Source organism: Petaurus breviceps, unplaced genomic scaffold, assembly GCF_028583685.1.
Source record: "Petaurus breviceps papuanus isolate PSGF00001 unplaced genomic scaffold, PetGlider_PUasm1.0 91133, whole genome shotgun sequence".
Taxonomy (NCBI): domain Eukaryota; kingdom Metazoa; phylum Chordata; class Mammalia; order Diprotodontia; family Petauridae; genus Petaurus; species Petaurus breviceps.
Window position 1 is genome coordinate 97,226,546 of NW_027187419.1, and position 14,791 is coordinate 97,241,336.

The following is a 14,791-nucleotide window of genomic DNA, read 5'->3' on the forward strand; positions in this document are numbered from 1 at the left end:
AATCAGGATTTGAACCCAGGTTCTTTAATTCCAGAGACAATAGTCTTTCCACTGGATCATGCAATCAATGCTTCAATTTTCTCAGTGTAGGTAATCTTGATTAGGTGTTGAAAGTATTCTGATTGAATTTATGCACATAAATATGGGCTCGATAAACCCCTAAATCTCCCAGGGATAGTTATATCGCCAGAGAAGGAAGCTTAAACTCCCTTAGGAACTACTAATTTGGTGGAATTTCAAGTAATGTCATATAGAAAAGTGAAAATATCTAGGCAACATGAAGGACAATAACTTTGGTCAGCCACCACATAGGCAGGCTATAATTTCCCTAGGCTGTTTCTGCTTTTCACAGTTTCTTCCCCCCCTCTCCATTTCCAAAATCACAGATTCTCTAAAGACATAAACTTTTTCCAAGTATCTCTTCATGTAGTGATAACAAAGCCTCCACTGAGGATGCCCAGTTAGGCCTTTAATCTCATAACATCATAGGAGGATTGATTGAAGGAGCGATAGGCATATTTAGTTTGAAGAAGCAAAGGATAATGGGGTCCATGACAGCTGTCAGCAGATACCTGAAGGGTTATCACAAGGAGGAAGGATTGGATTTGCTCTGTTTGACCTGAGAGGGCAGAACCAGAAGCAGTTGATATGAATTAAAATGAGACAAATTGAAGTTTGATGTTGGAGAAAGCTTCCTAACAATGAATTGCCCATAAGTAGATTGGGCTACCTAGAGAGAGGGTGGGTTCTCTTTCCTTTGAGGTCTTCACAAAGAGGCTGGATGACCACTTGTGGGCCATCCTATAGTAAGCATTCCTTTTGTGCATGTGTTGGACAAGAGGTCCATAAAAGCCTCTTCCAGCTCTCAGATTTTGTCCTTCTGTAATCCCCATGGTTTCTTTTCAAAATACTCTATGGTACCTGTTGAGAAGCAACCTATATTTCAGATGTACAAAGTTCTTGACGAAAATCAACTAATGGGTGCTCCTGTGGTGACTAGTTTGTAATAAGTTCCGCCTTGGGCCATCAGTTCATTGTGCGTCCCTTTTTCTATCACAACACCTTGGGACACAACAGCTATGATATCTGAATGCTGGATGGTGGACAAGCGGTGGGCAATGACAATGCATGTCCGTCCTTCTCTGGCTTTATCCAAGGCTGTTTGCACTGTCTGTGAACAAAAGACCAAAAGTTCAAGTGGAGGAACATGGTACCAGGGGCCATTTTGTAATCAGTGCATGCCTCATACCACAAAGGCCTGATTGAACATGGTGAGGGCATCCTCACCAAAATCATCACTGTTATTTACATGGTACTTCAGTGCAGAGTGATGGACTTTGAGTCAGGAAGACCTGAGTTTAAGTCTTGTCCCATATAATTTGAAAAAAGAAAAAAAAATACCTGCTCACTTTGTGACAGAGAAGTAATGAACTTAAAATATGATATATATTTTCAAACATGGCTAACATGAGAATTCATTTTGTCAGACTATGTACATATGAAGGGATTTCTGTTTTTTAAAAACATATGTTCAATGGGAGAGAACACAGATATTCATTAATTTCTTTCTTTTCTTTTTTTGCTTTTTTGGAGGGGGGAGAGCAGGGCAATTGGGGTTAAAAGACCTGCCCGAGGTCACATAGCTAGTAATTGTCAAGTGTCTGAGGCCGGATTTGAACTCAGGTCCTCCTGACTCCAGGGCTGGTGCTCTATTCACTGTGTCACCTAGCCACCCCTTAATTCATTAATTTTTAAAAGACAAAGTATAATTTGATGAAAGACAGATTAATTAAAAAAAACTTTACTTAAAAAAAACAAAATAAAAAAGTAAAATTTTAATAGAAATCTGGTTTATAATAATCATTATGCTTTGAAAATGTTCATTTGGGTTCCTGAAAGAGTTTTACAAATAAGCTTTATTTAATGATTGGACTTTTGCTTATTTGAAACAGCTACATTGAAAATAATGCTGTTCTTAACTATCGCTCTAAGTATGGCTATTGTTGTTCCATTTTGTCTGACTCTTTGTGACCCCATTTGAGGTTTATTTGGCAAAGATCCTGGAATGGTTTGCCATTTCCTTCTCCAGGTCATTCTACAAATAAGGAAACTGAGGCAAACAGTTAAGTGGCTTGCCCAGGGTCACACAGTTAGTGTCTGAGGTCAGATTTGAATTCAGGAAGATGAGGCTTCCTGACTATAGACCCAGAACTCAATCCACTGTGCCACCTAGAAATATTGCATGCTTCTAAAAGGAATGTACTTCTAGAAGACTGGGAAAATAATGTTATTTGCTACAACACATCTAAAACCAAAGACATAGATGTAATCACAATAGGACTCTTCATATTCTTTTGGAAATACATACCTTTTCACTTTCTGTATCTAAGGCAGAAGTTGCCTCATCCAATAACAATATTTTTGGATCCCGAAGGATAGCACGTGCTATTGCAATACGCTGCTTTTGACCTCGAGAGAGCTGGGAACCCTGAGCCCCAACATTCGTTTCATATTTCTGAAAAACAAAAGCAAAAAACAAATGAAGCAATGTGTTACTGAAATGGACCACTGTTGCCATATTCTATAGGTCCTTAGTTGGTAATGACTTTACCACATGGCATGGCTTTTTATCCATTTTGCATTTATTATATCTGGACTTATATATGTTGTCATCCCTATTAGTATGTATGCCCCACCACCATCCCCCTATGGGTTTTCAGTTTTGTCTTTTTATCCCTAGTGCTAAGCCCAGTAGCTGGCACAAAGTAAACACTTAATAAATACTTGTTAAGTATTGACTGATTGATGATTCTGGTCATCTCTTACTTGGAAGTCATCTAATCCAAAAACTTCCTTTTATAATTTTTTTAGATTTTCTTTTTTAGATTTTTAAAAATCTAATTCTCAGAGATGTTGATTGACTTGTTTAAGGTCACAAAGGTGGTATTGTTCAGTCATTTCAATCATGTCTGACTCTCTGTGGTCCCATTTTGGAATTTTCTTGGCAAAGATATTGGAGTGGTTTGCCATTTCCTTCTCCAGATGAGGAAACAGAGGCCAACGGGATTAAGTGACTTGCCCAGGGTCATACAGCTGGTCATACAGCTCAGGAAGAAGAGTCTTCCTGACTCTAGGGCCAGGTCTCTATCCACTTTGCCAACCAGTCACTTTAAGCAGTTAATTTAATCTCCTATTTCACTGAAGAGATCTATCACTCATAAACTCTTTCAGCTCCTTGCCTGCATTCTTTTAAAGCAATTGGGGTTAAGTAACTTGCTCAAGGTTACACAGCCAGTTATTTCTGGGTGTGGTGCTAAGTATCTGAGGCCGGATTTGGTCCCAGGTCATCCTGACTCTGGGGCCAGTGCTCTTACTCGCTGTGCCACCTGGCCACCCCTAAGCAATTGGGGTTAAGTAACTTGCTCAAGGTTATGTGGCCAGGTGTTTCTGGGTGGGTGCTAAGTGTCTGAGCCCAGATTCGATCCCAGGTCATCCTGACTCTGGGGCCGGTGCTCTAACTCACTGTGCTACCTGGCCACCCCTTCTTGCCTGCATTCTTCATAACTGCTCAGCATCATCACCCAGTTTCTCCTCCCTGATTTTAGTGATAGGAAGATGTTCCTATTCCTTGCTTCCTTTACCTCCTCCCATCTCATCTAGGACCTTACTTAAGCAATCATTCTTTTTCTTTCTTTCTATCCACCTTTCTCTCTCTGTCTCTGTCTGTCTCTGTCTCTTTCCCTCTCTGCTGATTCATTCCCATATGCCTACAACATGTGCACATCTCCAAAATCTTAATGTAACACCCTTGGACCATTACTGAAACTTGGGGCTTACATGGACCAGATTCAATCCTGGAGGCTTCTCAATGATGAATAATATCTTTGACTAATGTCTAACCCCACCCAAAAAGGCTCTTCTGGTAACAGATGAATTTTATTTGTTTTGTCCTTATCCATGGATTCTCCTGGGAACATCAGAATTTTATGCATGTCTAAGAGACCTCTCGGCTCCTATATGAGTACTCAGACTAACAAAAAATCAAATATAGAATGTTTTAACACAATAGATTATTCCTCCTTCCTGAGAACATAAACTGTCAGAATAACTCCTTTCCCTTTTCTGACTTGGTTTATGCCTTCTCCACATACCCATATAGCCTTCTAGACTTGTAATACTACCCTGTCATATACACCATCCACATCTACACTTGATGCTGCCATTTCCAAACCATCTCCACGTCTACCCTTCATTTTGATCTGTTCCCACCACTGAAGTGAAACTGTTCTTTTAAAGGTCATAAATAAGCCCCCTAATTACCAAACTCAATGGCTTCACCATTCTTCACCGATTTCCAAGCTCCAACACTATTGACTGTTGGGAGCCAAAGAGGCCTGAGCCAGGACTTCAGATAATTACCTTGATATCAGTGGACCCGAATATCAAAGACCTCTTTGAGAAACGACTTTTCTTCAAGTTAGCTCCTGAGTTCTTTTGATATGGATTACATTTATAAGGATGTTGTTTGAGTTCTGAGACCAACAGGCTATACCCCAAGACTTTAGTTGTTCAGAGACAAAATATTTGATTCAGCACTTGGGTATCTTTGTGTGGTCAGCTCTAAACATGATGTCTTTTGAGAACTGCAGCTTTGGCTTTGAGTTTGCTCTCAATTGTATCTGTTTATGGCTGCGGCTACATTAGGAGGTACCTGAGGCCTAGATCAAAGGTTTTACCCTAAGACTTTAGTCTCCTAGATAACAAATCCTTATCAAATTATCTATTCTGTGCTACTTCCAGTATATAACAGACTAAGATAATGATAAGAAAACCTGAGTCCCCTTCCTTTGTCTCTTTTGCTCTATAAAAACCTTGTCCTGAGAATCAATAAATGGAGTTCATTGTTCTTCCTTAACTACCCACATGGACTGGTCATTTCTTATTCACATCTCCGAATCATGCTAAGTGCTGGACACTGAGCAGCCCACGGCAATTGACCACCTTCTTCTCTTGGATTCAGACATAATAATACTTTCTTGTTTATTTTCCTACCTCTGACTGTTCCTTATCTGTTTCCCTCTTTGGTTTCTCATCCTCTTTTCATACCCTTAATGCAACTGTTCTCCTAAGGCCTATTCTGGATAGTCTCTTTTCTTTCCATATTCTTCTTTAACCATCTCCTTTCCCTCCATGGCTTCAACCACCAGCTTCCAAATCTGGATGCTCAGGCTTGCCTTCCTTCTTAGCTCCAGACCCACATGTCCAACTGCCGGGTATGTGGCATGACAACTGACATTTACAGAGGTCTTTCAGGTTTACAAAGTGCTTTATATACACGATCTCACTTGATCACAGTAACTCTGTAAAAAAGATAACTGAAGCCATTTTATCCTCATTTTATAAATAAGGAAAACTGAACCTTAGAGAGGTTAAGTAGTTTACCCATGATCACATAACTAGTGAGTTTTGGAAGTGAGATTCGAACCCAGTTGTCTCCTGACTCCAGAACCAGGATTCTTTCCCTCATACCACACTGCCTACCACCTGTCCCACAGGATCTTAAGCTCAAGATGTCCCAGGCTGAACTGATTCCATCCCTCCTGACCAATGTTCTGCCTTTTGCCCTTATATCTCTCTAGTCACTCAGCCCTGTAGTCATAACCTTGGGGTTACTTTCAGCTTCTCTCTCCTTTACCTCTCATACACACCTAGTGACCAAGTCCTGTTGATCCCATATCTGCAATATCTTACATCCATCTCCTTCTCCCTATGGCACTACACTGCCCTGGTACAAGTCTTTGTCACCATCCATTCTAGTCCTTTATATAGCCTATCCATACGTAGTTATTTACACGTTGCCTCCCCCATGAGACTGTGTGCTCTTCAAGGGTAGGAACTGACTTCTACTTCTCTATCTCCAGCATTTAACACAGTGCCTGGTATGTAGTAGGTGCTTAATAAATGTTTATGGACTGTTCTAGTCCATCTTTCATTACACTACCAGAATCACTTTTCTTATGTTTCTATCTTGTAGCATCACTTCTCTACTAAAAAATAATCTTGAGTGGCTCCCTATTATTTACCAGATAAAGGTCAAACTTCTTTGACATTCAAGGCCTTCTACAATCTGGTGACACTTTACTTTTTCTAACTCATATTACTTCTCCATATATCTTTCCCTTATTTATTAGATCTGTAATTTCTTTCTTTTTTTTTTTTTAAAGCAATCAGGGTTATGTAACTTGCTCAAGGTTACACGGCCAGTTATTTCTGGGTGTGGTGCTAAGTATCTGAGCCTGGATTTGATCCCCAGGTCATCCCGACACTGGGGCTGGGGCTCTTACTCACTGTGCTACCTGGCCGCCCCTAGATCTGTAATTTCACTGGAATAGAGAGCTTCAATGAGGACACTCCCTCTAACAATGGAGATCTAGGATTACTCTTCAATTTAGAGTCCTAGAGAGCTACCTGGATGTTGCACTGAGAACCAAGATTATTCACTGGCATATTTCAGAGACAGGCCTTCCTGGCTACAAGTGTGGCTTTTTGGCCACTGTCATGTTTCCCTTCATGGATCCTATGCTCCAGATAGATTGAACTGGTCTCTGTCCCCTGAGCTCCCACACCTCAGTGGCTAACTCTCAGGTTATTTCCTATGCCTATAATGCATTCCCTCCACTTTTTCTCTGCCATTTGAAGTCCTATCTATTCAGAAAACCCACCTCAAATATCACCTCTTGTAGAAAAACTTCCCCAATCTCTCGTCCCTTCAGAATACACAGAACATTTTGTTTTATAATATGCTTATTATGTAATACTGAACAAATTGTGTTGGTATCATTCTCATACCAAACTATAACCTCCTTAACCATAATTATTTTATTTCTTCTAATGTCTAGCACATTGCTCTGCACACAGTAGGCACATGATAAACATTATTTGTTATCATGCTGAATATTATCCCCACAGCTTTGTAATTTACAGGAAAGCATCAATATTCGCCTTTCACATTAGGATACAGCAAAGAATAATTATCATGTTGTTTGAGGATTAGACCAAATCTCTGCAGAGTCTTAGAATAAAAACTATGGGAGATGTTTAGCCAAAAACCTTGGAGCAAAGAGCAAAAAGCAAACAATAAACAAACAGGCCAAAAAAAAAAAAAAAAGCCAGCTTTCTCCTCCAGCTCCACCCAGAGCACCACTCAGCTTTTACAAATGAGAAAAGTAGGAAACTTCCATGCCTAGGAGGTTCCAAAGTCAAAGTTAAAAGGGATTTTTTTTCTTTTTTTACTTATTTATTTTAATTAATTAATTTATGCATTTATTTATTAATTACTTTGCTTCTCTGGGATGAGGATGGAGTTCATCATCATCTGGAATGAACTTCCTCAACTTTGTTCTGTCTGTGTCCTTGATCCCACAACAGACACCTGAGGTAAACTCTTGGAGTTTCACAGAATTAGAGTAGGTATGAGTTAGTCCTTGGCACTAGGAAAGCCAGTCTACAAAACAGTAGATGCAGCTTATACCTGCCCCCAAGTAGATAGGGCTTAAATGAGGTATTCTCTTGCCTGCCAAATTCTGTGAGGTTCTCAAGTGTGCTTAATGAGTCTTCCCTCAAAACATAACAGAATATTGATACAGTACATTTATTTTAGTTTAAAAGAGTAATAAACTCTGGGGTGCAAGAAAATTATTATGTGTTCATGTATAGCCTTGGGTTTCCCTTACCCACCATCACTAGTCTGCTTTTGATCTCTGCTTCCCCTTTTAGGGGAAAATTACTCTGGGATTCTGGGAATGCTTCTGGATTCTACTGTGGTACTTACCTCTGGAAGTGACATGACAAATTCATGTAGCTGAGCCTTCTTTGCAGCTTCAATGACAGTCTCCATTGGAATATCTTTAGTGTTATCTCCATATCTTATGTTGTCAGCGATGCTGCAGGCAAATAATATAGGCTCCTGGGATACAATTCCAATTTTAGATCGAAGGAACTGGACGTTAACATGTTTGCTGTCATGTCCATCTATTATCTGCCAATAAAGGGGATAATACAGTTTATCATAGTTTGGAAGTCCAGCTATCAGGGAATTTTCCACATTCAGAATAATACACTTCTTCATGTAGAGGCAGAACCAGCATTTCACAGCTCTAATAAGGTTTTGGTTTGGTTGGAATTTGGCAAAACTATAGACACACAGGGGACTCAGATGTAATACATTATCTAGTGTCAGCTTTCTTGGGGGCTCTATGTTTTTGTTGATATGGGTACTCTCTCCATCAAGGGAAACTGCAAACCTTCTAAACCTTAGTCAGTGGTCTTCATGTGTCACCAAAAAAAAAAAAATCACATGGTGGTAACTTTCTGGTAAAGAGTTGACCCTATTAGACTTGATTCTTGGATGATAGGCATACTGACCATCACTGGTCCCACACTTGAAGACCTCCTGCTTGGAAGGTCTTCCTAGGGCTCATATTCCATTGTCCTAGCCCTTAGAACATAGAATCACCTTTGCAGCATGATGAGGCATCACAATAGGAACTTAGAGGAGGTGTTTCGTGTAAAGAAAATGATATATTCTCCTGTAATGTTGGTGCAAAAGATCCCTCTACAATGAATTAGTTGTTTCATTTTAAAAATTCATGGTATAACAATGCTCTGTAATTAAGAGCCCAGTTGGCATCATTAATATAGTCACTGCAACATATTGCAAGTCGGTAGGGATTCAGAAAGCCAGACAAGAGTCCCCAAATTGGATGGCACAGGGCATCTCAATTCCCAGTTCCCCTGCCTTTACATTAAAGATCACAGATAATAGGAAACAATATAGTACAATACAAAGAGCACTGTCTCTGGAGTCGGAGGATCTTGGTTCAAATTCTACTTCTGGGGCTTACTCCCTGTGTGAACTTGGATAAGTCCCTTCACTTCCTCAAGTCTCTACTTCCTCATTTGTAAAATAAAAGGCAGGAACTAGATGACCTGCAAAATTCCTTGCACTTCTAGATCTATGATTTAATGAACCCAATCATGGACCAACCATTGAAATAGACAAGTATGAAGACTACAAAGAAATCATGAGATGAAAGAAGCATGAAAAGGATGAATAGACAAAGAACTCTAATAGGGAGAAATCTTGATTTGGAGAAATTGGAAAAAATGCTGTGATATTTTATGCACTGAAATTAATGTAAATGTGAGTAGTTGTTGAGCAAACATATATGCTTACATTTCTGTTTAGTTTTTTCTAATAAAAATATAATATTGCATAGATCCATGTTGATCAGTGAATGCTTGTAAGTCTTGGAGAACCTTGGTGTGGTGAAAAGGGCATTGAATTTAGAGTCAGAAGAGCTGAGTTCAAATGCCACTAGCTCTCTTACTTGCCCTTGAGAATGTTACTATGTAACTTTTCTGGACCTCAATATGTTCATCAATTGATTGAAGGAACTAGAACAGCTGACCCACAAGGTCTCTTTTAGCTCTAAATCCTATAATACTATTATGTTTACCTACTTGGGGGAAAGTATTTATCTTCATTTGATAAACCTGAGACTAGGATATTGCTTATTTGGAACTCAGTCTCTCATTCTCTGACTTCCAACAGAAAGCAGGGCTGGACACAAGAATGCTTTGATTAGCTATGTGGCACAGTGCAAAGAGGTCTGGGCTTGGAGTTAGGGAGACGAGTTCAATTCCCGTCACAGAAACCTATTATAGAAGTTTTATAAGTTTTCATTTCCTTCCTTCCTTCCATCTATCCCTACTTCCTTCTTTCCTTCCCTCTTTCTTTTCCTCCTTTCCTTCCCTCTTTCTTTTCCTCCTTTCCTTCCCTCTTTCCTTTTTGTCCTCCCTCTGTTCCCCTTTCTTTTTCCCTCTCTACCTCCCATCCTCCTTCCTTTTGTCCTTCTTTTCTTCCCTTATCCCTCCATCCTTTTTTCTTTTTTTCCTTTCTTCCTTCCTCCCTCCCTACCCCTTCTTTTCTCCCTCCCTTCCTCCTTTCTTCTGTCCTTTTCTTTCCTCCATCCCTTTCTCCTTCCTTATTTTCTTCCTTCCTTCCCTTTTTTCTTCCTCCCTTTCCTCTCTCCCTTTCTGACTTCCTTCTTCCTCCCTCCCTCCTTTCCCTCTTTCCCTTCCTTCCTACTTTCCTTTCTTCCTCCCCCCCCTTCCTTCCAAAGAGCACTAAATTTGCTCTCAAATAAGCAATGGTGGTAGTGGTGGTGGTGTGTGTGCATATTTGTGTGTGTGTGATTGAACACTGCCTTGTGAGGAGACTCCAGAATAACACACAGTGAGAGGAGATAATAGAGATTCTGCCTCACCTCCAGAGTGGTCCTTAGAGAGGAGCAAGGCAGGGCCAATATGTGAGATGAGCTCCACCTGATAGGTGGCTAGGAACTGGGTAGAGGAAGAAGCTGGATATTTGGTACCTTCCTAGTCTAACTATTTTTACTTCTTTCTATGCTACTACAGGAGGAAAAAAAATGTTACCAAAAATGTAAATCTAACAAATTTTAACACTGTACACTTTTTAAAAATCATTATTTTAAATTTCTATGTCATAAAATGCTAGTGCCCTGGAACAGAGTTCTGATTTCCTTGCCCTGGTTATAGTTTGTTTGAACAGATACAATGCACTTTACCAGTTACTACAGGGAGATACAAAAGACCTGGTAAATATGTTTCTAGTCTTCAAGGACCTTAAAATTGTTTTGAGCAATAGGCTTTATGTGAATGGCAATTTCAGAAATGTTGATTCCTTTATAATCTGTTTTTTAAACACTCCAGTCAGCAGCTACTTTCAAAGTAGATTTAATATCTTTATACTGAAAATTGTTAGCAGGAAGTGATAACAAATACTATGTAATCATTCAGATTCATAGAGAATAACTGAGTCTGCTTCTCTAGCACCTTATTCCTCTAGATCTCACATTCCTGGTCTTTCTGAATCTACTTATATCCATTTGCTTATCTCTTCTTAGCCCTTGTTTGCTTTGCTTTGTTTAGGAATGTGCTTTCTTTGTATCCTTCAGTTTCCATTGCATCCTCAGTTTCTCTTCTCCTTTCCCAGTCTCTCTTTCTCGCACTATTCCTTGCTTTCCCCTTTTCATTGTTCCCTTCTCTCCCTCTTTTTCTTTTATTCTTCCTTTCTCTCCTTTTCTCCCTCTATCCTCTTCCCTTTCCTACCTGTATCCCTCTTTTCTCTCCCTTTTTCCTTTCCCTCTTCCCATCTTTCCTTTTCTCCATTCCATTTTTCTCTTCTCTCTCCTTTTTCCTCCTATCCTCCCTCTCTTCACATCCTCTACTGCTCTTTCAATCTCTCTCTCTCTCTCTCTCTCTCTCTCTCTCTCTCTCTCTCTCTCTTTCCTCCCCCCTCCTCCTACTTCACCCCCCCCCACTTCTCCCTCTCTCCCCCATACCCATTCCACTACACCAATTGCCTAAAAGAACTTTTATCTGTCTGACACTTTCATGGAGACCAAAAAAATTTTTTTCAATCACTTGGGTTTTTTTTTTTAAAGCAACATCAAGGAAGTCAAAACAGCAAGCTAAATTCTTCATTTTAGCATTTTGCTCCAGCATCTGCAGTATTTTTTCCATATAGATAACCAGATACTTGAAGAGAAATCATCTATCCTTTTTTTGTGTTCTACTTTTTATGGGTTTTGACCAACTCAGTTCACTGTGGCCCCTTTCTCAGATTTCCCATCATCCCCATCCTGGTTAAGCTTCACTTTCTGCTTTATTTCTAGGCAAGCCCAGGCTTCTTTTAAACAAACGGAGCTCAAAGCTTGCCTTGTGACCTGCTGTCATTGCATGCTACAGTAGTCAGCAGGCTATCTGGAGGAAGGAATTATAGGAGCAAAGTTAGGTCAACCAGCAAATGATTGGAAACAGAAAAACATTGAGGGTTAAGTGTCCAAAGCAAGAGTGTCTCTAGCCATCTGGAACCTTGGAAAAAAAATTTCAGGAGGTTGGAGGTAGTCTGTAACCAGCAGGATGGCAGGGAAAGCCCTTGGCACTACTTACCACCTTCCCTTTACTGGGGTCGTAGAACCTCTCCAGCAGCTGAACACAGGTACTTTTGCCACAGCCACTACTTCCTACAAGTGCAAGAGTCTGGCCAGGCTTAACAGACACTGAGAAGCCATTCAAAACTTGTACAGTGGGTCGGGATGGATATGTAAACTTACAATCAATAAAGTCAACACTCCCTTTGAAGTTGTCCTACAGATGGAAGAAATAGGGAATTACTTATGTTCACATCAGAGCCCAAAACCTTGAAAAAGTACATTAATCTTAAGACACCTTTACCACCATGATGATAGAGCATGCTACTTAGAAAGAGGAAGTGAATAAAATGAAATTCTAGTTGTGTGCTATTAGGTTTGGAGGGCGGGAGAGGTCTGAGGAAGTGATAAGAATCTCCCTCCCTTTTCTCTGTTCCTGAGAGCATTTCCTTTCCTTGGTCCACTAGGAAGGAAACCAGATCTCAAACTCTGTGCCAATGAAGGCCTACAGCAAAGAAAAAGATATTAATAGGTTATGGTTTCTTGGATTCATGCCTCCTGATCTATTCACCTTGTAATTCTAGAAAAAAAAAATCATCACTTTCCCTGAGAATGACTCAAGCAAAATTGCCAGCTCCTATAGAAAGCAGATTTAAAATATGAGCTGCGGAGAGACATAGTGACCTTTGGTATTGTTCTGCAATTCACTCACGGTAGCAGGGGTTTTCTTCTAAAGGTTGACTCTGTAAAGCTTAGGTTTATTCAGTTCATTTGACCAATTTTAAAATATTTTTGAGGTTCTGAGTGTGATGCAAGTTTATTCAGCCTTCTTGAACCAAAGGCAATTTCCATATCATATCCCCTTATCCCCCACTCCCAACAAACACATACATACATATGTATATACATATGCATAGTCCATTAAAATATAGAAGGACTTGAAATCGCTTTGGGGATTATCAGAAAGTGAATATTTGGAAAGAGTGCTAGATTTAAATTTCCCTGTGTGACTATTGTCAAGTTATTTCATCTCTCTGGACATCAGTTTCCTTAAGTGTAAAATGAGGAGGTTAGACTAGATGGTTCCTAAGGTCCCTTCCCAATCTAAATCCATGATTCTATTTTTTTTTTTTTTGTAGGGGGAAGGTAATCAGAATTAAGTGTCTTACCCAGGGTCACACAGTTAATAAGTGTCTAAGGTCACATTTGAACTCGGGTCCTCTCAACTGCGGCCCAGTACTCTGTCCACTGAGCCACCTAGCTGTACCCCCATATAATGATAAATATAACCTAAGGTCCCCAAACAAACAAAAAACCCTTGGTTTTTTGGAAAATAAGAAATGAAGAAGATTGAACCTCTGGCCTCTCTCTCTATGTGTATTTATAGCCGTCAGAGACAGGAGAACACTGAAGTAGGACACTAGAAAATATGAGTATTGGTACTCTATCCATCATTCCACCTAGCTGTCTCATGATCCTAGTTTTTAAAGATCAGATTAATTTCTTAAGAGTTTACATGGTACTCAAGTTAAATCTTAGGGAGCTGATTGGGGTTAAAGTTAAATTAAATTGGGGCTAAAGTTTAAGTGACTTGGTCAGGGTTACAACATTTAAAAGTACCAAAGACTCACTTTGACCTCAGGTCTTCCTGACTCCAATCCCCCTCTCTATCTACCATGACATGTTCAACCTGTGATTTCTTTGGTATAAAGCAGCTCTTGGTGAGAAACTTCCTCTATTAACTTAGGATGATTCTCTGCAATTCTTAGAGAGTTGCTTAGACTAGAGCACTGGGTGGTTAAGTAACTGTTGACCCAGGATCACCAAGGCAGTATGTGCCACAGGCAAGACTTCGATCCAGGGCTCCTTGGCTCCAAGGCCTGCATTCTAACAATAATGTCATACTACCACTCATAATTCAATATTATTAGATGATAAATAGATTTCAGAATTCCATACTAGAACAACTTCAATAGAAACATGACAAGCGCATCTGCTTTCATTTATCTTCAGATTAAAAATATTTAATTCTTGTTGTTCAGGTATTTTCAGTCATGTCTGACTTCCCATGACCCCATTTGGTGTTTTCTCGGCAAAGATACTGGAGTGGTTTGCCATTTCCTTTGCTAGTTCATTTTACAGATGAGGAAACTGAAGCAAACAGGGTTAAGTGACTTGGCCAGGATCTCATAGCTACTAAGTGTCTGAGGAGAGATTTGAACTCATGAAGATGAGTCTTCCTGATTCTGGGTGGGCACTCTATCCTCTACACCTCCTAGCTGCCCATATTTAACATTACATAGAGTTTAAAACAGTATGTTTCATATCCTAATCCAAGCATGATATGTTGCTATGAAAGGAAGATGTAATTCATTTCCCTTCTGCATGGGCATGAATTCAATGATGAGAAATTCGCTTGAATGGATATGAATTTATAAAATGCATGGATTTTATAGACTGAGCTGGGCTGCCAAGGTGGAATCAATGACCAAGCTAAGTGTTACCATCTTCACTCTTGTTTTCATCCTTACCCACTTTTCGCCTGCATGGCTGTAGACATTGATTTTGGGACAATTGTCCAAGAGCTGGAAAAACCGTGCTGCAGCTATTTTAGCTTTAGCATAATTTGGAGTGTAAGAAGACGTTCTTCCAAGAGCAGTTCCACTCATCACCACTGAAGAGATCACCCTATAGGTACCCAGACAGAAAAATGTATTTATTTCAGGAAATATTTAAAAAGTATCCACAACATAACAGGCACTCTACTATGCACT

General features: G+C 39.8%; 1 protein-coding gene across 1 annotated transcript in view; it reads right to left on the reverse strand.

Annotated features, from left to right (window-relative positions):
• Positions 1-448: 448 nt before the first annotated feature.
• ABCB11 (ATP binding cassette subfamily B member 11) overlaps positions 449-14,791 on the reverse strand; it is a 100,368-nt gene continuing 86,025 nt past the window's right edge. Inside the window, exons 21-25 of the mRNA XM_069080192.1 lie at positions 14,549-14,705; positions 12,037-12,234; positions 7,832-8,038; positions 2,369-2,515; positions 449-1,171 (exon numbers count right to left, since the gene is read on the reverse strand). Of these exons, the coding sequence (XP_068936293.1) occupies positions 971-1,171; positions 2,369-2,515; positions 7,832-8,038; positions 12,037-12,234; positions 14,549-14,705 (910 nt within the window). The 3' untranslated portion in view covers positions 449-970. The remainder of the gene's footprint in view (positions 1,172-2,368; positions 2,516-7,831; positions 8,039-12,036; positions 12,235-14,548; positions 14,706-14,791) is intronic.